Source organism: Triturus cristatus, chromosome 3_1 (genome assembly GCF_964204655.1).
Source record: "Triturus cristatus chromosome 3_1, aTriCri1.1, whole genome shotgun sequence".
Classification (NCBI taxonomy): domain Eukaryota; kingdom Metazoa; phylum Chordata; class Amphibia; order Caudata; family Salamandridae; genus Triturus; species Triturus cristatus.
This window is the reverse complement of record NC_140583.1, coordinates 919662592-919688273: the sequence shown is the minus strand read 5'-3', so window position 1 is coordinate 919688273 and position 25682 is coordinate 919662592. Positions and strand designations below refer to the sequence as shown.

At 45.1% G+C, this 25682-nt stretch overlaps 1 protein-coding gene across 5 annotated transcripts in view; it reads left to right on the top strand.

Moving 5' to 3' along the window:
* Positions 1–25682, top strand: part of TANC1 (tetratricopeptide repeat, ankyrin repeat and coiled-coil containing 1) — a 740414-nt gene that overhangs the window by 426047 nt on the left and 288685 nt on the right. For all 5 annotated transcript variants that reach the window (XM_085645503.1, XM_085645500.1, XM_085645502.1 and 2 more), the window contains 2 exons: positions 17767–17892; positions 20497–20778. In XM_085645503.1, the coding sequence (XP_085501629.1) occupies positions 17767–17892; positions 20497–20778 (408 nt within the window). The remainder of the gene's footprint in view (positions 1–17766; positions 17893–20496; positions 20779–25682) is intronic.

The following is a 25682-nucleotide window of genomic DNA, read 5'->3' as shown; positions in this document are numbered from 1 at the left end:
TGATTTATAGTGGTAACTAGGGCCCCATATGATCTGGCTCAAAATATCCATACTCCAATGTATTAGACTGGTACAAACTCTATGGATCAAGCCACCACAGGACCCAGTCCCATCTATATGACAGAATATATACAATTTTCCACAAGTTAGTGTGCACACAGTAGTATTGTAACCACTATAATCAGTTTGGTCTAAAAGCTGTCCACAAAGATGAGAAATTCCCCGGGTCGTTAAGTGTTTTTGATTCCAAAACTTTATTTTGCTTATTAATTTATGAAAATTTGAACATCCACATCTGACATGTTTCATCCACATAAGGACTTCGTCAAGGCTGCCAATATTGCAAACATTCACCAATTATTTTCATAAAATGAGTAAAACACATATTTTAAAATATCAATAGTATATAATTCTACAACTGGAACCCAAACCTGAAAGAAACATCAGCCTATGTTTACAGTACAATATTCAAAAGTGTGTCAAATTCCAAAACATTTACTATTTCTGATTGAAAATCACATTTTAGTCAAGATGTAGATCCAATGCTAACAGAGTAACGTCACACACAGTTTCTGAACAGTAGAACGTTTAGTGTTTCAAAACATAACCCTCAAAGCTTTGTTGAATGTTGTGCACACTTTTAAAAATAACATTGCTGCTTGTTATTGTTTTGGCTTACAGATTTCCTCTCTAAAACTATTTCCTTCTGTTTTGTTTTTACTTTTTTGTAATCATTTTGCATTAGGATGTTTTCAGTTTTGTATACTGTCTTTAATTCTTCTGGCACATCAGAAGAATGGGTGAAATGTAGTCCGATGCACTGTTACAATCGCAAAAGTTCCAAACAAAGATAACATTGTGTTTAATTTTCCACCAGAACATTTATCTGGGAAATATTGCCACCACCTCATAGACTGCTATTGCTGTCAGTGCTGACCCCCATGTTTGTACTGGCTTATTTATGTACTAAACACTTCTGACCCCCTTGTGTCCCCATAGACCAATACTTGTCAGTCCTGCTTCCAGCATTATAGACAGATACACCTGATCACCCTGCCCACCCTATCTCCATTACTGCTAGCATTACTACGTAGGGAACACTACTAAGGCAGTATTGTTCCAGCATTGATACAAGTGTTAGTTCTACATTTGGAAAAGTGATATTGGTGAAATTTCTAGTTCTGCTCCTAGGATTGCTATTGCTAATTACTACATACATCTCTGGTGCTGCTTCTACTGCTACGCGTGGCTTCTTCTAGTAATAGTAGTAGTTTATATACTGCTCCTAATACTAATTCTGTTAGATTTGCTAATACAATTCAGAAAGATAGTTTAGAGATCTGAGCAAATACTGCTGAGATCTTTAGGCAATCTGTGGTCACTACTTTGAATCCTAGCAGGAGAGACTTAGCTTTTTATCATTCCAGGCTATATAAGCTGAGTGCCATTTAGTTAGAGGATAGGAACTCTTATTATTTACAGGACAATGAGGTTGTAGAAACTCCTTGTTTTGACCTATTTATTGCTTTCTCTTTTCAAATAAGGTCCTCCACACCAGGTGTATCAGTCACATTTGAAGCCAAATGAAGAGCATAACAATCGTGCTATTTTTCTGGGAAGTCTGTGAAACTTTCTAGCAGAATGCACCTATGCATTCTATTACACAAAAGCAGCATAACTCTCCTTTTTTGTGCAAACTAGCATTTTGTTGAGTTCTCTTTTACTGCAAGGTCTTTTTTCTTCCTGCTTTCAAATTCACTTTTTAGGTTCGGTTGTTATCTTTCTTTAATATTCCCCCAAAAAGCAGAGAAAAAGCCCATTGCAGTACTAGTGGTCCTTGCCAGATTTACCTCATATGAAGAATCTTCGTGTTAGTTCCCAAACTTGTTTGGGTTGAATTAGCAAATTCCGAAGTTTATAATCACCGCAACCAACTGTCTGCAGCACTGCTACAGAAACTATTTGACAGCTGTCGTTCTCAAGTTGGTGTTTGCAGAATGTTGTATTGCAGTAGACAATGTATGCCAAGGACCCTAATTCAGAATTTCTGTATTTGACTTTTCTGATGAGTGCAGCAGACCTATTGATTTCTCATTTCCTCTGGGTCCGATTAACACATTCTCAGATCTTGGAACATTCAGCCAAAGGCTGGGGGCATTCGAAGACATACATTGGCACAGCCTGTTTTATCTGGATGTTGATGTCCTGAGGCTATTGTGCAGAAATCCCTGGGTCTCTACCATGTTGGTAGTCAGGCGTTATCTGATGCTAGATAGCGACAGTGCTTGGAGTGCATCCTGTTGCCCATGGCCATATTCCCTGATGCTACAGGTCTCCATTTCCAACACTGCTGCATCAGGGGGCATTCCTCAAGTAGTTTCATGCCTTGTGCATGTGAGGCTCTCTTAGCGTCTTGTCTGTTACAAGATCTCAAGTGAACAAGACGTGGCCTCAGCATTTCACAGATGGTTACACTGTGCCATTGACTCATTATGGCTTTGATGATGTGACAATCACTCACTGCACTTACAGCCAGTGTAGATTTGTCAGTGGCAGAAGCAGCTTCTCCAGTTATGGTAGGGGCTTCACACCATAGGTTAATAGCCCGCAGGCTGCACTCGTTTAACTCCTTCCCGTAGACGACAACTTTAGGCAACTCCACAGAAAACTTCACACAGTGCAAGCTTTGCCAATGTTTGTGAGAGTATGTCTGAAATATGGGCCCTCTAGGGTTTGCATATTCTGGTTGAACTGAGTTAGATGCTTAGCCAGTCTCTTGTAGCTCCTAAGATACTATCAACCCCCCCAAAGATCCTCTATTGCTGGCTCTCTTCTATTTAGTCATGTCCACCTTGTGCTTTTTCCAAGGGAAAGTAAACATAAAGATATAGTGGGAGTACCTGTTGTTCATAAGGTTAGAAGGACTGTTCTTCTGGAAGATATGAGTGGGGGTGCAGTATTCATTGATTTGATGCATGGTGCCTTTTGCTAACTTTTTCCGTTCTGTTTTGATGACTAGCTGATTCCCTCTTTGTTCTCCCAGAACATATAGAGACACTTAGTATATATCTGCTACCAACATAATGTATTCCTGTTTTCCCACAGTTTGTTGGTCACTGTTACTGCTGCCTTGGGTAGAAGAAAAGGACTTGCATCCTTACCCTCAGCACCACCAGACAAGAAGATTAGAGTCTTGGAGGCTAATCGCTATAAAACACATCAGATTTATGAGATGCCCAAAATTCCGAATTCCTTAATTTAGAGCCTGAAGAGGGCATGAGGTGTGGGTAATATACAAAACTAGAAACTGTCCATAACAGTGCCTGGCTTAACATCAAAATAGGAATTCTCAAAAGGGAGATAATAGTGATTTTAAAAAGCTTCAGGACTCAGGGAAGACATGTTGGTGTATCAGTCTTTTTGGAGGAGAAATGAGAAACCTGTGTCAGTGAACAGTAAAGTAATGTTTCTGCCTCCATGAGATTGGTTGTGTTGTTGCAAGGGATCCTGATTCCATTGGTCAACATAGTTGTTTAATGTGCCTCACCGGTACTGATGGAGAGCTCTTCGGACCTAAAGTAATGACATGATAAACTGAGCATGGACAGAGGACCTGTAGAGAAATCACATACACATGACCCTCAGAACCCCACCACAGGGAGTGAATATACCTGCGTGCATGCTAGACAAATTCTTCCTTGAAGGAAAGTAGAAAAACAAATAATGATTTATAATCATGCAGGGGGGTGAAAAAGCGGTTTGTAGCAGATGTACATACAATTACCAGATTGAGTGAACCTGGAAGGCAAATCCCACAGAGAGTAGTCCCTTATATCTATCCAGCTAACCTGAGAGTGTACACCATGTTTGTCTACAGTTAGTTTTGTTAAAATGCTTTGCTGGATACTGCACAATGAATTGACCATCACCTGAAATTTAGAATTTACTGTAAATATTGAAAATTGCATTATGTCTCTGTGGTAGTAAAAATGGTGACAGCAGTGATGTTCCATGGCAGTGGAGCTGTGCAAACAGTTTTCACTTGATTTAAATGCTGGGTGTCTGGACCTGACACTCAGTTGCTGCAAATGGCTAGCATTTGTAGCCATAGCTGTCAGGATTGCTCCATCGGTTCTGTATTTGCCCCTGACATCTGCTGTGATATGTAGTTCGTAAGTTGTAATCCTGGCGTTTTCAACTGGGACCTCTATCCCCCTGAGGTTGGTAAATTGTGTACCATTAATTTAGGTAGATTGCATCCATTTTTACTGTGGCAAAACTGCAGTAAGAAGCCTTATATATGATAAACATGGTATTTTGTGCTTTTGTAGCAAGCTGAGCTTTCTTCAAGCAATAGGTCCTTAGTAGCCTGTAGACTTCAGTGTGGGTTTGGGCGTTTTGTTTTCCATAAAAGTTTTAACTGTTTTTGACTATTGATATGAATACCCAGTCTTTTTTTCCAGACGTTTGAGCAGATATTTACACAATAGCATTGTGGCAGTCAAACAGTTCGGTCTAACGTTTTTCACTTTTGTTCTAAAATATAATATGCTTGCCTTTCTATTTTTACATACAACTCAACTTCTCTGCAAATTATGCTACTTTCCCTCAAATGTTGATATTGGCAAGTTAAGTAGCAGCCAGTCTTCTTCAAATACTGTGGATAATCAAAACATGCCTCTTAGAGAAAATAAACCAAATGCAGGCTGCAGCACTTGTAATTCTGGCTGATTGGAGGCAGGAGATGACTGAACAAGCAGACACATTTCTTTAGTTTAGAGGGAATGTGTTATCAAAATCTCCAGACATGGACAGGTGGGGAGGGAGGTTGGACTCTTGTGGAGCCACCAGCCTACACTGTCATCACCAGTAACTATTCTTCCGTATGTGCATGGACCTCTCTGGGCAATGACTTTTGTCTCCACCCATCTCATGATTGCTGCCAAAATAAGCATGACTTGGGGGGAAAAAAACATTTTCCAAGGGATGGTAGGAGGTAGTGTTTTGGACTTGTGACACGGTGAGCACTCTTGAGTGCCTTTGCTACAGAAGTGATCTCAATTTTCAGGATGCTTGCCCCGGAAGCCACAGTGAGTAGGCTGAGTCTGGGCTATCCAGAATTGTATCAGAGTGGAGCAAAGCTCAGCAAAACTTCACCAGAATAATCTTGGTCTCCTTTTGATACAGATTGTACTCATCCCTGCAGTTCTGGGTTTTCTCTTGTGCTGTGTTGAAGTTCTGGATTTCCAACAGCTTTGTCAAGGCAGAGAGCTGAATTAGCAGAGGTCTGTTTCCGAAGTAGAGGACTGTCCAACATCGTCCCTCAGGATCCATTGTGCAGCAAAGTAAGCTGAGAGCTGCATTCGAATGGGTAATTGCAGGTGGACAGTAAACATCTGCAGCTTCTCCAGGACACTTTTGCGACAGATAAGCTCATCCCTACCTGGCTATCAAGAAGGAGCCAAAGAGACTCGATGGTTTATAACCATACTCCCAAACCACTCTAGTCTGAGTGTGTCCATCCGTATTACAGTGCAAACCCAACTCTGACCCATGCCAGCAGTGTGCATAGATTTTAACAGAAGTTGCACAACATTTTAGCTCAGCAGAGCACCTGTTGTCGCCAGAAGGCGATAAAAACATTTGTCCAGTTCTTGCCACACAGGTGATTAGCAGATATATTGCCTCATTTTATTATGCCTAAAAGTAAGACCCCACCCATAACTGAGGAGGCCCTTTCTTTACTGCAGCCTCATTAGCAATGTCCTAAGGCTTCTAAGTAAAATGTAGGTTTAGAAAGAGTTTCATTGAGCTTCTGACGCACCCTAGCAAGTGGCCATCATTTAGGGCTCTATTGTGTAGCCTACAGAATAGGCATATTTCTACTAAACAACATACATTCACTGAGACAAGTCTTCGATGTTAATTATCAATGTTGATAAAATGTGTGGTTTTTTTTTAGTCACATATTTTTAAATGTTATCTTTTTGGCAGGTGACTTATAGATTTGCCAACTTTAAAAAATATTACGTCAAGTACTACCTATACCAGCCTCATTGAAAACTCTATGTTTAGTAAAACGAGCATGTTTTCAATTTAATTAAATTCTGTTCAGGATGATAATGACCATTTGCAGTATTTCAGGTAATGCTTACTTATTTTGAGTGCTGCTAAGTTGTGCAGTTTTCTCTTTTTCATGAACGTGTTTTTTTTGCCAGTGTTTAGGGAAAACCACTAATTAACGTCATGCAACCAAACCACAGGTTTCTGGATTCAGCTACATGTCCTGCAAACTAAACTTTTGTTTTTGTGCGCGTAGTCTACATATATCTTAACCACAGAGCTAACACTGTGCACGTGATTTGGCAGTAATCCCTGTTGTACTCAAGCTGAAGCAAATAGCATTGGCCATTGATTTTGTTTTTAAATTTCAAAACTACTTAGTCGTGCCAAGAGTGTAAGTGGTGTTGTAGATTAAAGTAACAAATGTCGAAGGATGCTAATGCACACTTCCATTGCAGCATCTTTCAAATATATGCTAATTGGCTTCATTAGAAAGTAAGTGCATAAAGCATATTTGCGGAGAATAATGTTTTAAACATAACCCCCCGTCTTCACGTTAGTAGGTCAATGATTTTGGCAAACAGTAATGGAAAAAAGCTGTAATATGTCACTTTTGCTGCATGAATTGTTGTAGGTTCACTTGATTTGCACACACTTGCCATTTTTTGGTTGGTATGAAAATCGCATCTATAACTTAATTATTTTTTTGTTACCGACATAGACCATGAGTGTCTCACTAAAAAGCCTCCCCCATTGATGTTGTGCTTGTTAATGCCCTAATTATCACAGCTTTTTAAAATTGTTTTATATCCCTGGTTGGTTGCCAGGGATATGTGCGAAAGATCTTCACTATGGATCAATATTGAAGACCAAACATCATTGTCTCGATTTTAGGGACTATTGGTTAAATGTCTTGAAAGTGTATGAGTTCCATATGATGATTTCAGACAGAGTGGATCTTGAAAAACAGGTCCGACATGAATATTTGAAGGTTTTTTTAAATATTCTTGAACCTTTCCAGCGTGGTCATGTTATGAAATCTGTTATTTTGAATTTATGGAAGAGCAGTTTATTAAAAACCACTGCAATGGATCTTAGTTCGGAGGTTCAGAATGTGTATTCTGACCCTTTCCATTTGAACTTGAAACACAAGAACAACTTTCATGTTACTGTTTGAAAGACAGAATCCTTAAAGAGGCTTAAAAGTGAAAACTGTTAAGACACTGTTTAGTTTCTTGTTTGGTTTTAGGTACATGAAGGGCTACTGAGGAAAGGCAGTGGACCCTAGTATAGAAATAAAGGATGACGTTAGGCCTATGGGTAACAAAGTTCATTGGAGTTTTAAATGTTATGTTTAAAAACCAAGATACACATTGTACACAATTTGGAATAGCCAGAACCTCTCTTGGGTACACTTTACACAGAGGATTCATATACTTCACTGTGAACCTTTTCTTTCATCATGTGACAGGTACTGAACACTTTTGGGCTTCATTGTCTTTTTCCATCCTTATGATTTGTGCTATTGTTTCTGGATCCACAGAGACCAGGAACGGCAAACTTTGCAACTTTTTTTTGTTGTTAAATCTGTTTATTGGTATTTCCAAACGAGATGTTGAGACCTTGCTTCAAAGAGCAATATAACAGTTACAGAACTTACATTCATGCTGTGATCAATCAAACATGAATTGGTACAATAGTGATAGTTAGCAAGTCACCAACGTAATACACCTTAACAATTCGATGAGGTGACTATTACAACAAAGTCCACAAGACAGTCTGTGAGGTATTGACAGATTGATGATGCAGATATTGTCTGAGCGGTTCCCATATGTCTCCTGGTCGAGATGTTGTGGGCAGTTCCTCTGCATACAACGCTAGGTTCTCATTACAATACACAATGTCCTTGACCCAAATTTTTGTAGTTGGGGCTATAACACTTTCCCAATGCAATGCCACACGTCGCTTGGCTAACAAAAGTGCAATGCGCATAAACCAGCCCGTCTCCCCCTACAGCTGTGGCACAAAACATAGCAAACAAATTGTAGGCGTACATTGTAATATAACCCCCCGTCATTTCTTTTATATGCTGCAGTACACCCTCCCAGAACAACATTACTCGTCTACATTCCCATGCAAGGTGCAGAAAGTCAGCGCCGGGGTGGCCACAGCGTTTACAGTTACTTGTGTCTCTAAGGCCATATCTATGCAGGCTGGCAGGCGTGTAGTAAATCTGATGAATGTATTTAAAATGTATAATTCGCAGATTGCCGTTGGGTGTGAGGGAACCAGTCAGGCTGCAAATATGCTCCCAATCTTTGTCTAGCGGTGGAGGAGTTAACCTTCGATTCCACCGAACTAGGCTTCTGTCCGGCGCTAGAACCCTCTCTCCCCTTACCTCCTTATATAATTTGGTGACCAGCTTACGTCGAGACGGCGTTACTAGCAGCATTTGCAGAGCACGCAGTGTTGGTGGTTCATCTGGATATGTGCGGTAGTGAGCCCTGATTGCGCGCCGCAATCTGTAAATGGTAAAGGGGAACAGTAGCGGGGGTCTCGTTATGTAAGATAGATGTTCCTCCGTAAGAAAGTGTCCATCTGGATATACGTCACTCATGGACACGAGACCCACTTCCTGCAGGGCCTTGATGGGGCCCTCTTCTCGTGTTACAGATAGGGCGGCGTGATGTGCTAGGGGAAGTGCTCGTGCATAAATAGGAAGTTTGTTAGTAATTTTGCCTATTGCTTGCCACGCTCCTATAGTCATGTCTACCGTGTTAATTTCTGTTCGAGGTGTTCCTCTATGAGTGTGTGTAAGAACCCCAGCTAGCGGGACCGGGTGGGCATCCCCGTCCTCCACCGCAACATGCGGAGTATACGCATGCGGTCTGAACCAATGATAGGCATATTGCGCTTGCGCACACAGATAATATAAATATTTGTCTGGTGCATTAAATCCGCCTTTAGCATAATCGAGCGTTATTGTGGCCCAGCCCACTCAAGCCTGTTTGCCACCCCATATCAAGCGTAGAAGCGCGGATTGCACGTCTTTGAAGAATTGGCGCGTCAGCTTAATCAGAATGTCAGTAAATAAATAAAGGAAGCGCGAAAGTATAACCATTTTGACGATCGCCACGCGATAGGCTAGGGAGAGTGGTAGTTTGTTCCATCCTTCCACCTGCTGTTCCAATTTTGTGCATGCCCTGCCATAATGTTCTCTAATCACTAGTTTGGGGTCGCGGTGTACCCAGATTCCCAAGTACTTCACCGGGTCCGTGGTCCACACCAACAGGTAGTTCATGCTCGGAGATACTGTTTTGGTCATAAGTGGTATAATGATTGATTTGTAGACCTGAATAAAGTCCAAAACATATGTATTCCCGCAGCACTCAAGCCAAATATCGACTTGGTTCTCTTAAAAACAATACTATGTCATCGGCGTAGATGTAAAGAATTCAGTGCTGATTCTCTGTGGCGCTGACGAATAATGCACGCTAACGGCTCGAGAGCCAGCGCAAATAACAACGGAGATACAGGGCATCGCTGGCGAGTGCCTCTGTAAATTCTAAACGGTTGTGACGTCATTCCCCCAACTCGTACTAGCGCTGAGGGATCAGCATATAGAAGTTGCACCCAACCAAGAAATAGTGGTGGAAATCCCATTCTCCTCAGTGTGTGGAACATATAATCCCATTCAATGGAATCGAACGCCTTTGCCGCATCCAGCAGGACCGCGGCGGCGGATAAATCAGGATCTAAGATATGAAACATGGCAAAGATCGTTCGTAATTTATTCGATGTCGATCTTTCGGGGATAAAGCCGGATTGGTCTCGGAGGACCATGGTTGGCATTAGGGTTTGTAGCCTAGTGGCCAATATCTTTGCCAGAATTTTGGCATTGAGATTTATCAACGACAGCGGCCGGTAAGATTCGCAGACATCAGGGGCCTTGTCCTTTTTCAGCAGTGTAATGATCAAGGCTTGACGAAAAGTCTGTGGCAGTAGACCAGATTCATGCGCCTCCGCATACATTTCAAGCATGTCGGGGGTAACCAATTCTATGTAAGCTTTGTAAAATTCAGCCGTGAGCCCATCCGGCACCGTGCTTTCTGGTTGGGCAGCGAACATATGGCCGCTTTGATATCTGCCTCGTCTATCGGTTGATCTAAATATTTACGGTGATGGTCTGCTAACCACACACGGGCAATATCTGTCAAGTAGGCATCCAGCTCTGGCTCCGCCACACCTCCCTGTGACTTGTAGAGATCAGACTAAAAGCCGCGGAACTGTTCAACTATCGCCTCAGGGGTATGATGGGCCACCCCATATTGATCTGTAATTTTAGTGATGTGGTGATAGTCCTCCCGGACTTTGATTTTTGTGGCCAGATTGCGGCCTGGGCGTCCCCCCTCCCCGTAAGCTTGTGCCACCTGTCGACGCGCTATATACCGAATCTCAGTTTCCGCCAGGGAATTGTAGTCTTGTAGTAATTCGTGAGTGCGAGCCAAAATTTCAGGACAAGGTGTGAGTGTGTATTGGCGTTCGGACTCCGCCAGTTTTCGTTCAACCTGATCGAGCTGTCCGCAGATGTCTTTTAAAATCCCAGCCGTGGTGCCAATGCAAACCCCTCTGATGGTTACCTTAAATGCCTCCCACAGCGTGGCCGCGCTCTCCACCGTACCTGCATTGTGTGCAAAATACTGTTCTATGGCTGTTCGTATCGCGTCATTGCAGATGGGGTCTAAGAGTTTCTGCGCGTGAAAATGCCATGTGAAGGGTCGGTGCTTGTTAGTCTCGATGCTAAATGTGAGCAGCACTGGGTTATGATCCGACAGCATAAGCGGGAGTATCGTCACATCGTTAACCCAGTTGTTCGCCTCCCCGTTAAGGAGCCAGTAATCAAGACGAGACCAGCTATTGTGTGTGGGTGTGGCATGCGTACCCTCCTTGACCGTGCCATTTCGCAGCCTCCACACATCTATAAGACGAAATTCAAACATAGCATCGTTAATGCGTCGTGCAATTTTAGGTGTGCGCAGGCCTTGCAGTCGCGATTTATCCAGCTGAGGGTCTAAGTATGTATTAAGGTCTACTCCCCACATTGTGGCTCCTCAGGCCACTCGCGCATAGGGCTGTACAGGCGTGTGAAGGTGTCTGGCTCGTTCGCAATGGGGCCATAAACATTGATAAGGGTGATCAGCAATGAGGATAGCTTACCGTGTACCATGGAGCAGCGTCCTTCCATGTCTGTGTGTGTTCTAATGGGTGTAAATTGGATGCCGCACTTTACTAGAATGAGCACCCCTCTAGCATACGAGGAGTACGATAAGGCCAACTTATATCCCGCCCACCTAAGCACAATTTTAGCCTCGGAGGTCACGGTTAGATGCGTCTCCTGTAGGAGAGCAATTTGAACCTCATGGCGATCCAGAACCTGTCTAATGTTTTTGGGTGTGTTAATTCCATGGACATTCCATGTTATACAGTTGTACTTCTCACCCATGATCATGCAGGTGCAACATGTCTGTCAAGGTCGTTGGCGCGTTGGTGATTTCAAAAGAGGCAATTAACAGTAGTCTTGTCTGTGCAGTCAGTGCGATCAAAGCAAATAAACGTAACTTCAAGCAACACCCTCCTCCCCTCCACTTCAGCAGACCCAATTCGCCAAAGCCATCCCTCAATAGAACCCAAACCATCGCCCCCCCCCCCCCCAACAATCCCAAAGAAAAGCAAACATGTGGTGTGATGCACACACAGGGGCAGGAGCAGCCAGCCGTGCATCCCAGCGACAATCGTCACATGGGGGTCACCTTAGATGCATAATGCCACCAACCTCCCCCGCCCCCCCCCCCCCCCCCATGTCAGCCAGGAACCATCACAGATAACAATTCCGAATATAATACTGCACCATTCACCAATATCCTTCACCCACCCAGCCTAAACAAACATGAATAATCATAACATGAGTTCGTGGTGAGCACTTATCTGTGTCCATATGTGGCACCACCATAGCTATCGAGTCAAAGAGCAAATGCAAATAACAGTAAGTAAGAAACCATCTTCATTCCACGTCCGATGCGTGCTCCAGAGTCCCTTGTTCACCTCTGGGCAATCGTCTTCGCGGTGCTGGCGTGCCTCTCTGTCTCAGGAATTTAGGCACCTCTTTAGGGTAATTGTAGATTTTGCTTTCCCCCCCTCTGAGACTCGAAGACGGGCGGGGTAGATCATTGCGTACGGGATGTTTTGATCACGCAGCGTTTTCTTGACATCCACAAACATTTTCTGCGCCTCCTGGACCTGTTGTGTGAAATCTGGGTAGATGGAGATAGACATACCCTCATGTGACAGGGTGCCCAGTTCTCTAGCTTTTCGGAGTGCTGCGTCTCGATCTCTGTAGTTTAGAAGTTTTGCGATGACGGGACGCGGCCACGCTCCAGGTGGAGGCAGCGGCGCCAACGATCTGTGCGCTCTTCCTACAATGAAAACTGTTGAGAATATGTCTTTACCCAGCAGTGTTACCAGCAGATTCTCAATGTACCTTTCCATATTGCCCGTGTTTGTCGATTCCGCTATGCCCATTAAGCGCAGATTGTTGCGGCGGGATCTCGCTTCCAAGTCATCTGATTTGGCCATGAGAGCCGCAAGCACTTTGTCAGTCCTCTCCTGTTTTGTTTCTTTTCGGCGTTGTCCCCTCGGCGTCAGAGATCCGTCTCTCTGCCATATCGATCCACTCTGTGTGCCGATCCAGTCGTTCGGACATTCGGTCGACTCTATAGGTCAAAGTATCAATTTTCCCATCTATGTTAGTTAAAGTTGCTTGAATCGTCGTAAACATAGACTGAAAGTCCACAGCAGAGGCAGAGTGCATGTCCGCCGCAGGCGTCAAAGGATTGTTCTGCCCCAGTATTGTCCGCCGTCTTAAAGGTCAGCTTGGACTGAGTCAGGTCTGCTTACCCATTTTCGCAGTCCTGTAACCAGTGAAGCGCTGTTCCGGTATCAGGCGGTGTTGGGCTGCACACAGGACAAGAAGCTGGGGTGCTACGAATGGCCAACACAGTGCTGGGCAGCGTACAGATAGGCAGGTCAAGAGCCTGGGGTGAAATGAGTGACCCCCACAGTGCACGCGTCACCGCTGACGGTAGGTCTTATTGTAGCGGTGTAGTCCGGTGGGCAATGGTGCGCTTCAGGATATGCTTGATAGTACGATCAGCGCATTTGGGTCCAATCGTCGTATAGGCCCCTGGACCAGGCCCCACGAGCGCGGTGTGCCGACACTGTGCCGCCTCGCGGCCCCTCCTCCACACCTGCCGACCTCAGGGCCTTTGCTGATCAGGTTGTGGCATAAACCCCTAGGACAGTTCTGGGCGGTACTCTTGGTAGCGTTAGGGCCCCCGTGGCAACTGCCCCTAAAATGTGGAGCCACTTGTATGCGCGTCTCAGAGCACTACGCCCACGCGAGGCACACACCTCTTAGCAGGTATCAAGGAGAGGCAGCACGGGGCCAGTCCTCAGGCACCGTGTAGAGCAGTCCACGCATCCGGGGTGGGGGGGGAATCCGGGGAGGGTCCACAGCGTCGCCCAAAATTGCATCGGCCAGCCGCACTCTCACCACAGCTTTGCTCTGCTCGGGATCGTGGTTCTCGGCGCCAGGCAGCCCCCTCCTTTGCACCCCAGCGCGATCGAAGCCCCGTGGTCCTCACCGCTCCGTCTCCACGCTCTCCGACCCCACTCAGTGTCACAGCAAATGGTCCCGCGGGCCCAGCAGCAGCGTCCTCTGAGCAGGGGAGGGATCGCACAGTCTCCGCTCTACAGCTTCTCCGGCAACACCGCTCCGAGGCCGCGCATGCGTGCGTTATGGGCCCCGCACCATCGACAGTTTCCTCGCGGTGTTTGGTGCTTTCTAGGGCGATTTCAGTCGCGGAAGTGAGTGCCTCTGTACACCACCATGCTCCGCGGCATAGTGCTGTGGTTTCTAGCACATGGGTCAGGCTGGAAGTGGAGGATAAATGAAGGATTGTTCGGCTCGCCTACATAGCGGCCATCTTGCAGGCTGGGCTAGCTCCGCCCCCCAAACTTTGCAACTTTCTCTTCAAGTCCATATCGACATAGCCTTGTGCACCTACAGCACTGCGACTGGTTTACTGCTTACTTGTCCAGAGGCCATGCATTCACTCGTGTCGAGCTCCACACTTCAGTCCTAAGCGAGAAAGTGAGAGAGTGTGACTATACAGCAGAGCTATATTTAAATAATTTTAATTTTGCATAAAAAATGTTTCTCCTATCCCTTACGAAGCTTGTGTGACATTGTAATCAAAGACATAGTGCCTTGCAAACTGTTTCAGGTAACCATCTGGTTCTTGGGAAAATGCTCACACCTCCATATCTGTTTTTTTAAAGCAAAACTGGGCTAGTATTGAAAAAAATGAACATCGACTTTTGCTAAATTCATACCATGCTGTTGTTCACCTATACAGTGGAGTATGTTAAGTTAGTCACCATATTGCTCTGCCCTATTTAAATACTTGCTTTCTTTCCCTGTTATAATATTTCCTGCCTCAAACGAAGGTGAAAATATTTGTACGGAAATTCAAAGTGAGCCCTAGCATGCTATTTCATGTAGGTGGAAACACGACTGGGATCCAAAATAAGGTATTGACTCTGTTGAGAGATTATTGGGGTGAGGGGAAGAACAGTTTGGCATTGTAACACAGGGCTGGTCACGCTTGCTTTTCAGTACGGTACTCTACAAACAGTAATGCAGTTACTATTATCCTTTTAATTCAGCAATCCCGTTTTATCAGCTCTGCTTCATATTTATGTGGGATATCCTTATCTTTGGTATTTTGGTTATTAGTAACGTTTCATTGGCCCCCACGGACCCCTGTCCCCACCACATTTTTAACAGAGCCGCCGAAACCATAGCACCCATGCTCTGCCACACCTTCAACTGCTCCCTGGCAACTGCCTCGCTCCCCGACTGGAAACACGCTGAGATCAACCCCCTCCTGAAGAAACCCTCGGCGGACCCCACCGACCTCAAAAACTACAGACCCATCTCCCTGCTCCCGTTCCCAGCTAAAGTCATCGAGAAAGCCATCAACAGCCATCTAGCCACATTCATCGAAGAGCACAACATGCTCGACTCCTCCCAATCCGGCTTCAGAAAAAAATACTGTACGGAAACCGCCCTCCTCGCCCCAACAGACGACATCCGCACCTTACTGGACAAAGGAGAAACAGCAGCCCTCATCCTCCTCGACCTCTCAGCGGCGTTCGACACAGTCTCTCACCGCACCCTAATACGCAGACTCCACGACGCAGGGATCCAAGACAAGGCCCTCGACTGGATCCGCTCCTTCCTCTCCGGCAGAACGCAGCGGGTCAGACTCTCCCCTTTCCTGTCGGACGCTACACTTACCACCTGCAGAGTCCCCCAGGGGTCCTCCTTCAGCCCTACGCTCTTCAACGTCTACATGGCTCCGCTCGCCCCCATTGTCAGAACCTACGAACTCAACATTGTGTCATACGCAGACGACACCCAACTCATCCTCCCTCTATCCAAGTGACCCAACACTGCCAATTTTCGAGAAGGCATGGAAGCCGTCGCCAAATGGATGAAAAACGGCTGTCTACAACTAAACACCAACAAAATGGAAGTGCTCATCATGGACCCGAACCCCGACGCCTGGAACAACACCTGGTGGCCCCCAGCCCTCGGAAGCCCGCCCACCCCCACGGACCACGCACGCAACCTGGGAATCATTCTGGACTCGGAGCTCAAAATGGACCGCCAGATCAACTCTGTCTCGTCCTCCTGCTTCCACACCCTCTGCCTCCTACGTAAGACCTTCAAATGGATCCCCCTGGAACACAGAAAGACTGTCACTCATGCCCTGGTCACCAGCAGGCTCAAGTACGGCAATGCACTATATGCCGGAATAAACAAAAACCTCACCCGCAAGCTACAGAACATCCAAAACGCCGACGCAAGACTGGTCCTCAACCTGCCAAGACACTGTCACATCTCCCAGCACCTGCTCACACTCCACTGGCTCCCCATCGAAGCTAGAGTCCCCTTCAAGATGCTAAACCACGCTCACAAGGCCCTCCATGACACCGGACTCCCAATGGACCCTACGATCAGCCTAGCTCTCCTACACCGTGATCCCCCTCACCAGAAAGACCAGATCGAGAGGCCGCTCCACCTCAGACAGACATTATCGCTCCCCATCTCGCAAGAAATCTCAAAACTTGGCTCTTCGACAGACCCCCTCCTTGATGGACTGGAACCTGCGACCCTCCCACGGGTGAGTAGTCACGCTTAACAAACACCTGATTGATTGATTGAGTGGCCATCGATTGACTTACACTCAAAAGTAGGATCTGAAACTTCTTGGAAGCCTCAGATATCCATGAATACTGTCCGTCTTACCCAAGACCTTCATAAGAGCTGCCAGTCTTCAGTTATTGATTGGTGATATTTGTGAAAAGCTAATTTTACCCTCAGATCTCCTTAATATTTATCTAGGACCAGTATGACCCTTAGACATACAAGACAAGACATTATCAGAAATTAAAAAGATGTTTACATAAAACGCAAATAGGCAAGCCTAAATTCTGATGATCCTACCTCCTTATGCTAGTGTGAGGGTTTCTGTTTACCGTATTTGGATAATATAACTGCAGCTTACTTGACTTCTGCGTCTGTCTTAAATATCAGAGGGTCAGTTACTTCCAGTATTCGTGCAGTTATCTCTGAGGGTTTCCACTTATTTCTCCTGAATATTCCCACTAAGAGGGATGATCTGTGTGCTAAAAGCCTGAGGGTTTCACAGTTTAATATGTGTTTCTGTTTTCTAAAGCATTTTGATCAGGCTGCAAGCCTAATGTCTAATTGGCACTGATAAACCATTTTAAGATCGGACAATATTTCTAATAAAACTGACTTCAGTTCCGTTAATCACTGTTGAATAACATGGACCTCAAATTCACTTCCTCCTTCATCTGAAAGGTTCATCCTAACTCCTATGACACTCAGAGTTGCATGATGTGGCTGGATTGAATTAAAACCCCTCTTTCTCTGCACTTTGTACTCGAAGAAACATAATGAAACTATAAGACTCGTGAATGGGATGTGTTGGTGTATGGAGTGAGCCTGCCTTGCTCACTCTCTTTTCTGTGTCTGAGCTCAAATTTTTGATAGAACTCGCCTTATGATATTTCCCACCCTATTCCTTTACCACAAACCCTCATGGAGCTGAATTCAGCCTCCAGACAAATCATACAAAGCTCCCGTATGGACAGACATTATTTTTTCGCTATTCACTTACCTCCCCAAACATATTATGTAGAGTAATTACTTTCCCTCTTTTTATCAAACTAGATCACCTAAAAAAGACAAACGTAACTGCTCTTCCCTCAGAGCTGTTATAATAGCCAATATTTACAGCAGATTACCAATAACCCATTCTTACCCCCAGACGTTTCTACTTAGGATCTTTGTTCCTACTTCATTTGTGGCTATTGTACGCCTTTAGATTTCTTTTCCCCGCATGTTCTATTTTAACATATTATTTTGAGTATTCAAATGTAACAATATTATGCACATCTGAGGTTTGTAAATGGTTCACATAAATAAATTTTCTTACTGTGTGTTACGTGTTTTTTGGAGACTGACTAACAGAAGACTTTTTTTTTTTACAGCCACAAGTTCAACTAAACTGGAAGACTTGAGTTATTTGGATGGTCAGAGAAATGCTCCACTTCGTACATCAATTCGGTTACCATGGCATAACACAGCTGGTGGAAGAGTGCAGCAAGAAATTAAAGGTAAACTATTAAAAAAATAAGGTTTTCACATTTTATTGACTCATTTAATTTAAATGAGCTCCAATTCAAACAAAAGGGTACTACTGAGACTGGTGGAATATAAACTTTAGTGCTCACACAGTAGCAATGGTTGTAAGAGATATTTGAATGCATCAACTTGTTTCCATTTGCAGACAATTCCTGTTGTCTTATGGCTTCAACTATTCTTATTGTTCTCATGTAGAACCTCTTTCAAAATGTGTTTATATAAATCTTGTCTAATGAATGTTGGCTTCTTGATTATACAATTAAGCTGGGAAAATCTGACATATTGAAACTATTAACAAACCGGATAGCATGCATTTTATTACATGCACCCTGAAGTTTAACTGCGCATAAATTAACTCTTTGGAAGTAGGTCAGATCCAGCATGACATGTCTGCATTGGGATTCTATAAATAGCTCTGAATACATTCATTGTGTTCATGGATTTGTAACTCCTGTAAAAATGTTAATTACGTTTATTATAGAACACCTTATGTAATTTCCATCTTGGAATCTTCGTATTGCTTATTTCAGATTTTGTATGCCTTGTTTATATACAACTGCATTTTGAGTTTTGAACAGTGCTTGAATGCCTGCAGATGTCTTGGCTTTCTGATTAGGCCACTCAGGGAGAGAGAAAGAAAATAGACTATTGGAAGAAACAAGCCAGCTTTCGTCTTCAGATTACATTGAGAATAAAACAGTTTTCAATGAATAGAAGAGCCCAGGGAGTTCCAAGACTTGAGTGTAGGTGACCAAAAATGTTTTTTGACCCTTTTACCCTAGTGACTGATATGTGGAACACTCAAACGACAGCGATCATCAGTTGGAGAAGTGTGGCTCAATGATTGGAGCGGCAGACCCTGATGCAGAGGTCTAGCCCGGGACCAGGGTTCAATTCCCCGCCTCGGCGGGTCTTGGGCTCAAAAATTCCACGGACATGATAATTCTCGCCTCGGTGCCTATTCCAATCATGGAGTCCCACTCTGCAACTCTGGGCAATAGCTTGCTTAATCTCCACAACGGCCCCCACAACGCTAAGGATGCCTGGCCTCCAGCTTGGGGGTGCCCAGGAGTGGACGCCTCACAGGGAAAGCCAGGATGGGTTCCACAGCGGTATTCGTACAAGCGCCTTGAGACCCTTGCGGGTGAGTAGTGCGCTATACAAGTATCAATTTACAATTTTACAATTTTTACATAGTTACTTTAGGCTGGAGTTTTGAGGTCCTTGTCAGAAACCACCTTAACGGGCAAATACACTGATTAAATTGCCCATGCAGAGGCCAGTGATAACTACAACCAGAATAAAAGCAACTAGATCTTTGTGATCACTAAAGGGAAAAGTTTTGAAACTTGCAATTTGATAACAATAGGTAGTTGAGTCCAACATAATCTTGGTATGAGAGGAAGATACAAGAAGATTTACATTCACTTTAAATACCAAACTCTTTCTCAAGGCATGTCGTTGTACATGAGAATAGGGAGCCCACGAGATCTGATGAGCTTTGAAAGAGGCTTAACATAAACATTACATATGATGGTAAATAGAGAAGAATCCTCTGGTGCTGCACTAGATATGTATAAGATCAGCATAGAAAAGGGTCAAGGAAACAGGTGGAGACCTACTAGCTGGGAGAAAACAAGGACAGTGCCCTTAAGGAATTTATGATTCATCTGCAGACGACCTATTAGATTGAGGTAAACTGTATCAAATGTCTCTGGCAAATCAGGTAGTATCTGAGTAGTGGCAATGCTGATCCATTCTGTTGAAAGGCACCTGGAGATCATTAGACAAACAGATCTCACAATATAGTCACCTAACTATTCTGCTCATTTTCGCTGCTGCTAAAAGTATAATTGGCCTTCATTTGGAGGCTGCTAAAAAAACTGGTATATCTTTTTCAAGCAGAGATACAATATCCAGTTTTAAACCAATCGAAATTGAGTATACTGTTAGACCACTGACCAGGATAACGGTTGGAGGCATTAGAATACTTTAGTAGAAGAAGGGACTTCGGGTGACACAGATTCCACGTTTGTGATTTGCAGGCACATTCTCTCTCAGTTGTGCCACTGGAAGGAACTCAAGATTGGAGTCACAATTGTAACCTCTTGCTCAGATGAAGATAACCTGGTGAATAAATTAAGGAACAGATGCCTAGATCTTTTGTTTAACAGGGAAAAAATATTTGCAGGACCCAAGAATGGGATTAATATAATTTCGACAACATTCAAGGGTGACCGTTCTCTTTGAACTGAAATTATCTTTCTGCTTGTGGTATGCAGAGAAAATTAAGTAGTAATACTTTTTTTTTTCTTAGCTGCTATAAATTCTTTCTTTTAAATAGCTATTTGGCTTGTATAGAAACACTTAGAAACTGTACTAAAATGCCAATTACAGGCATTTGTTGGAAATTTAAAAACTGTCTAGATGGAGTCAAAAAAAGTGGGTTTGTGCTTTTGAGTGGAAAAATTAAACCATTATTTACTTGATTGAAAATGCAAATGACCTGTTCTTTTAAATGTGCTGCTTTGAACATTTACTTGTATTAACTGTAACTTTACTCTCCCATCTCTCAGCACGTTTTGTTCCCTACAAGCCTCAAGACATTATGCTAAAGCCACTGTTGTTTGAAGTTCCGAGCATCACAACAGACTCTGTATTCATTGGAAGGACCTGGCTGTTTGAAAAGATAGAAAAATGTCTAAAAAGTACAGACCTGGCTGAAAACAAGGGAGCAGTGATCATCGGCAGTGTGGGCTACGGAAAGACTGCTATCATTTCAAAGCTGGTAGCCCTTAGCTGCCATGGGAGTCGCATGAGACAGATTGCATCTAACAGCCCAGGCTCATCCCCGAGAGGTTGGTAGAAGGTTTTGTTACTCAAAATACGATATGGCTTGTACTTCTCCGTGTATGTAGTACTTTTTTCAAAAGCCCGTTTTATTTTTTACCTGCTGCCAATTGAATTGCGTGCATTTAATTAGGGTGAATGCCTGCCTCTACGGCCCAGGTTTCTTTGACTTGAAATAGATATGATCAGCTTTATGGCATAGGCAGCAACTTCTCATTCTTACTTGACCAGTCATGTCCTTCTATGCGTGTTCCAGAGATACAACCCCGAAACAGTGAACTGGACAAATTGTGGAAATATCTTTAAGATAATGAAGTTGCTATGCAAAGTAACACTAGTGATTGTGAGAGGGCCTTCTTCAAAGAATTTCTCTGTAACCACATCTGCCCTGCTGACATATATTTTTAGGTTAGAAAAAGGCACGGTTTATGCTGTGTATTTTCCTGTCACCATCAGTCTCCCCTACTTCGCTGAATCAGAATTTCCTAACTCTTCATATATTAGTCTTCCCAATGAAGTGCTTAGGAAACAAGGTCCAAGGATGAAGGAGTATATATTCTGAAAAATGATCTATGATTTTCTTCTCAAAAGCAATGTCTCTCACTTGGTTTCATCGCTACTGAACTTTTCCCAAAATCGATGGAGTGAGTAGTTACAAGATGTATATCAGAAAAGACATTTGAGTGTATCTTTTTTGAGCAGCCTTTTATATCCTATCATGAGCACATGAATTGAACATAGCAAAGCTATTTATTTATTTCACTTGTAATGCGCACGAATCACCCCATAAGGGTATGTCAGCGCTGTGACTACATAAGCGAAAGTGGGAGATTGAATTAGAAGAGTGAATTCTTCAGCAGTTTTCTGAAGGTAAGGTAGTCTGTGCATTGACGCAGACGTATGGGGAGATCGTTCCAGAGGCGTGGGCCGAGGTGAAAGAAAGCTTTGCCACCTTGGCGAGACTTTTTAAAGCATGGAACTGATAATAGGGCTTTCTCGCCTGATCTGAGGGGTCTAGGGGGCACATAGTTAACAAATTTGTTATTAAGGTAACTGGGACCCAATCTGTATACTGCTTTGTATGCCATACAGCATACTTTAAAATTAATTCTTTTACATATGGGAAGCCAATGCACTCCTTCAACAAAGGGAGGGAGGCTGTCCTGGGGGGGCATTGGTTACCAAGCGGGCGGCGGTGTTTTGGATGACCTGTAATCTGTTGATGTCTTTCTCATTGGCTGAGATCAAAAGCGCGTTACAGTAATCTAGTCGGCTTAAGATCAAAGCCTGGATGAGGGGGTTTCCTCGTAGATAGTGGAAGAAAAGGGAAAACTCTTCTGAGCATGCTGTATCCACCTTCAGATCTCCCGAGGCGTCTCCGGGAGCAACGTTCATTTTAGAGACTTTCTTTGCTCGATGACTTTTAAAATTGCCATACCTGCATTGCACTTTCAGCGCTCTGGACATAGCGCTCTAGGATCCTCCCTGGCTGCCCCCTCGCCTGCACGCGACCCAGACCGCCTCCGCTGACCGCCCCCTCCTCGCCTGGCTCTCGGAGTGGGACGGGCAGGTCCACCATCTTGGGCGGGTCTGGGCGCCGCGCTGCAGTTCTTTGGCTCCTCCACCCCCTGCCACGCCGCACTGATCCTCCTCCCCCATGTGTCCCTACATCATGGTTACTCATTCCCGGCAGCGCAGCGGACGAGCTCAGCGGGCGCGACGAAGGCGTGCCGAAGTTGCGCCTAAGTTAAGCCAGTCTGCGCTCGTCCGCGACGAGCCGGGACCAGGGGCCACACACCCTGCTCCTTTTTTGGTTTACACGTCAGCCCAACTCACTGCCCTTTCTGCTACTTTCCTTCCTCCTCTCTCTCTATTGCATCACCTTGATTCATTCGGCATTCTTGCCTCTCCATCTTCTTACCCGGTACCTGTCACTCACTGCCCCATTCCCTTTTCTTCTGATCTCCCTCCTGTTCCCCGTCCCTCTCCTGTTCCTACTCTAGCCTCTGCTCACTTACTTAACACCCGTTCTGCAGTCAAACACCAGACGGCACTCTTCAATCTTTTGACCACGGACTCTCCTGACTTTCTGTTCTTGACTGAAACCTGGTTTTCCACCGATTCCCTTCCTGATCTTCTGGCCATTCTCCCCGATACCTACTATGCCCTCCGAGCTGACCGTCCAGTCGGCAAGGCTGGGGGTGGTGTGGCGATGATCATCCGGTCGACTCTCAAATTCCAACTTCTTACTCACCCCCCCATACCTAACGTGGACTACTTGGTGGCCCGCTCACTTAATCTTTCTGCCCCCCTCACTGTTGTCCTTGTGTACCGTCCCCCTCAATCTATGCCTTCTTTTGTAGCTTCCCTCCAGGACCTTTTGGCCACTTAGGTGGTTAATAACTCTTCCGTCCTTTTGCTCGGCGACTTTAACTTTTGGCCGGGCGATCCTAGGGAAGATTTTCCCTCTAAAGACTTTTCTGCCACCCTTCAGTGCTTGAACCTTACATCTCATGTTACAGTCCCTACCCACGAACAGGGTCACATCCTGGACCAAATCTGGTCTACACGTCCTGTCATCTCACCTCCTTCTATATCCCCTTGTGTCTGGTCGGATCACTTTATTATTTCTTTTTCTATTTATTTGGGCGTGGTCGACAAGCCCCCCCTTCCGAAAAATCTTCTAGCCCGTAATTGGAATCAGACCGACCTCGATTCCCTCTCGCTCACCTTGGCCTCCTCTGCCCCGGACCTTAATGATCTTCCTCTCGAATCCCAGGCCGACGCCGTCAGTACTTGGCTTTCTTCCTCATGTGACTTAGTTGCCCCGCTAAGAAAGATCAAAGCGGTTCGCCCCTACGACGCGCACAAATGGTTCTCTCCAGAGCTAAAAGCGCTTAAACTCGATCTTAGGCGGTCGGAACGCCACTGGAGACGGAACTACTGTTCCTCCTTGCGCGTCAAATACAAACTACTCCTCACCGAATAAAAAAAGCGATCCTAGTGGCTAAAACCTCTTATTTAACCGAGAGAGTGGCTCTCGCCGCTAATAAATCTTGTGAAATTTTTTCCTTGGTTCACAATCTTGCCATCTCTGATCGCTCTACCCCCAGTCTTGTCCCTTCACAGTCCCTCTGTTCCTCACTTGATGATTTCTTTATGGACAAGATTTTGAAGATTAAAGCCAATATCCCTATTGTGCTTCAACCTAGTTCCACTTGCTTCCTTCCTCCTCCCCTTCCTTCGTTCGCCCTTTTCCCTCCCATTTCCCTTGAATTATTTTTTAAACTCCTGGTCAAAGTCAAGTCTGGCTCTCCCGCGGACTGTGTGCCGGCTCGTATTCTTAAAACTCTTTTCACCAACTGTCCTGCCCCTCCTCTTGCCCTTCTCAATTCCTCTCTGGCTCTTGGTTCTGTCCCCTCCTCTTTTAAATCTGCTATAGTCCTTCCTATCTTAAAAAAAACCGGTCTGGATCCCTCTCTCCTTTCTAACTTTCGACCCATTTCTCTTCTTCTCTATCTTGGCAAGATCCTCGAAGCCCATGTCACCTCCTGCCTCTCCACTTATGTCGAGGAGAATGGCCTTTTAGCATCCCATCAGGCGGGCTTCCGCCCGGGCCACTCCACGGAGGCGGTGGTCCTTGCGGTCTTGGATGAACTCAAGGGGAAAGCCGACTCTAACCTCCCCCAAGCCCTGGTCCTTCTCGATTTGTCCGCTGCGTTTGACACGGTCGACCACTCCATCCTTCTCGACCGTGTCAGCTCAGCTGGCATTCGGGGCGCGGCCTTTTCCTGGCTCGCGTCCTTTCTTCGGGAGAGGTCCCAGGCGGTTCATCTTTCTGGCTTTTCTGCCCCTTCCCGCCCGGTCACTTGTGGTGTCCCCCAAGGTTCTTCCCTTTCCCCCCTTCTTTTCAATCTTTATATCCATCCCCTTATCACTTCCCTTCTTGAGCTGGGGGTCTCTGTGTACAACTACGCAGATGACCTTCAGCTCGTCTTTGACTTGTCTTCTTCCCCTGATTCTCTCCCTAAGTTTTGTTCCACTTTAGTTTTTATTTCTGAGTGGATGAGTGCCAACCACTTGAAGCTCAACCCGGACAAGACGGAACTTGTCCTCACTGGTGGCCCTTCCAACCCTTGGTCTCCTGCACATTGGCCCCTTTCTTTTGGTCCCCCCCCCCCCTTTGCCCGTACCCTCTGTACGCACCCTTGGCATCAAAGTCAGCCATGACTTATCTATGCACAGTCAGATTAGTTCCGTTGTGTCTTCCTGCTTCTTGTCCCTCTGTCTTATCCGGAAGATTTCGCGTTTTTTTTCCACCGACGCACTTAAAACCATAGTCCTGGCCCTTGTCACCTCTTGCCTCGACTATGGGAATGGCCTGTATGTGGGCATACCCGCCTTCGAATCCCGCCGACTTCAGGCCATTCAAAACCAAGCGGCCCGCCTCATCCTCTCCCTCCCTAAATCCTCTCACATCACACCTGCACTCAAGTCCCTTCACTGGCTTCCTGTTCGTTTTAGATCTTTTTTTAAACTGTCTTGTTTAGCCTTTCGGGCTCATTCCCGCTCTGCTCCCCTTTTCATCTCTTCTCTTATCTCTTCTCACGCCCCCAGCCGCACTCTTCGCTCTTCTTCCCTGTCTCTTTTGCACATCCCCCGCTTCCGTAAATCCAGAACGGGGGGTACCCGGTTTTCAGTCCTGGCCCCTCAGCTCTGGAACAGTCTTCCACTTTCCATTCGCTCTATTCCCATTTACACTCACTTCCGTAAGGCCCTCAAAACCTTTCTTTTCTCTCAGGCATTCCCTTCCTAGTCTCCCGGGGTGTTCTCTGTGAGCTCTGATCAGGTCCTCAGCGCCAGGAAGCCGCTTGGCCGCAGTGCGCTTTATTAAATATTTTTTTCATTTCAT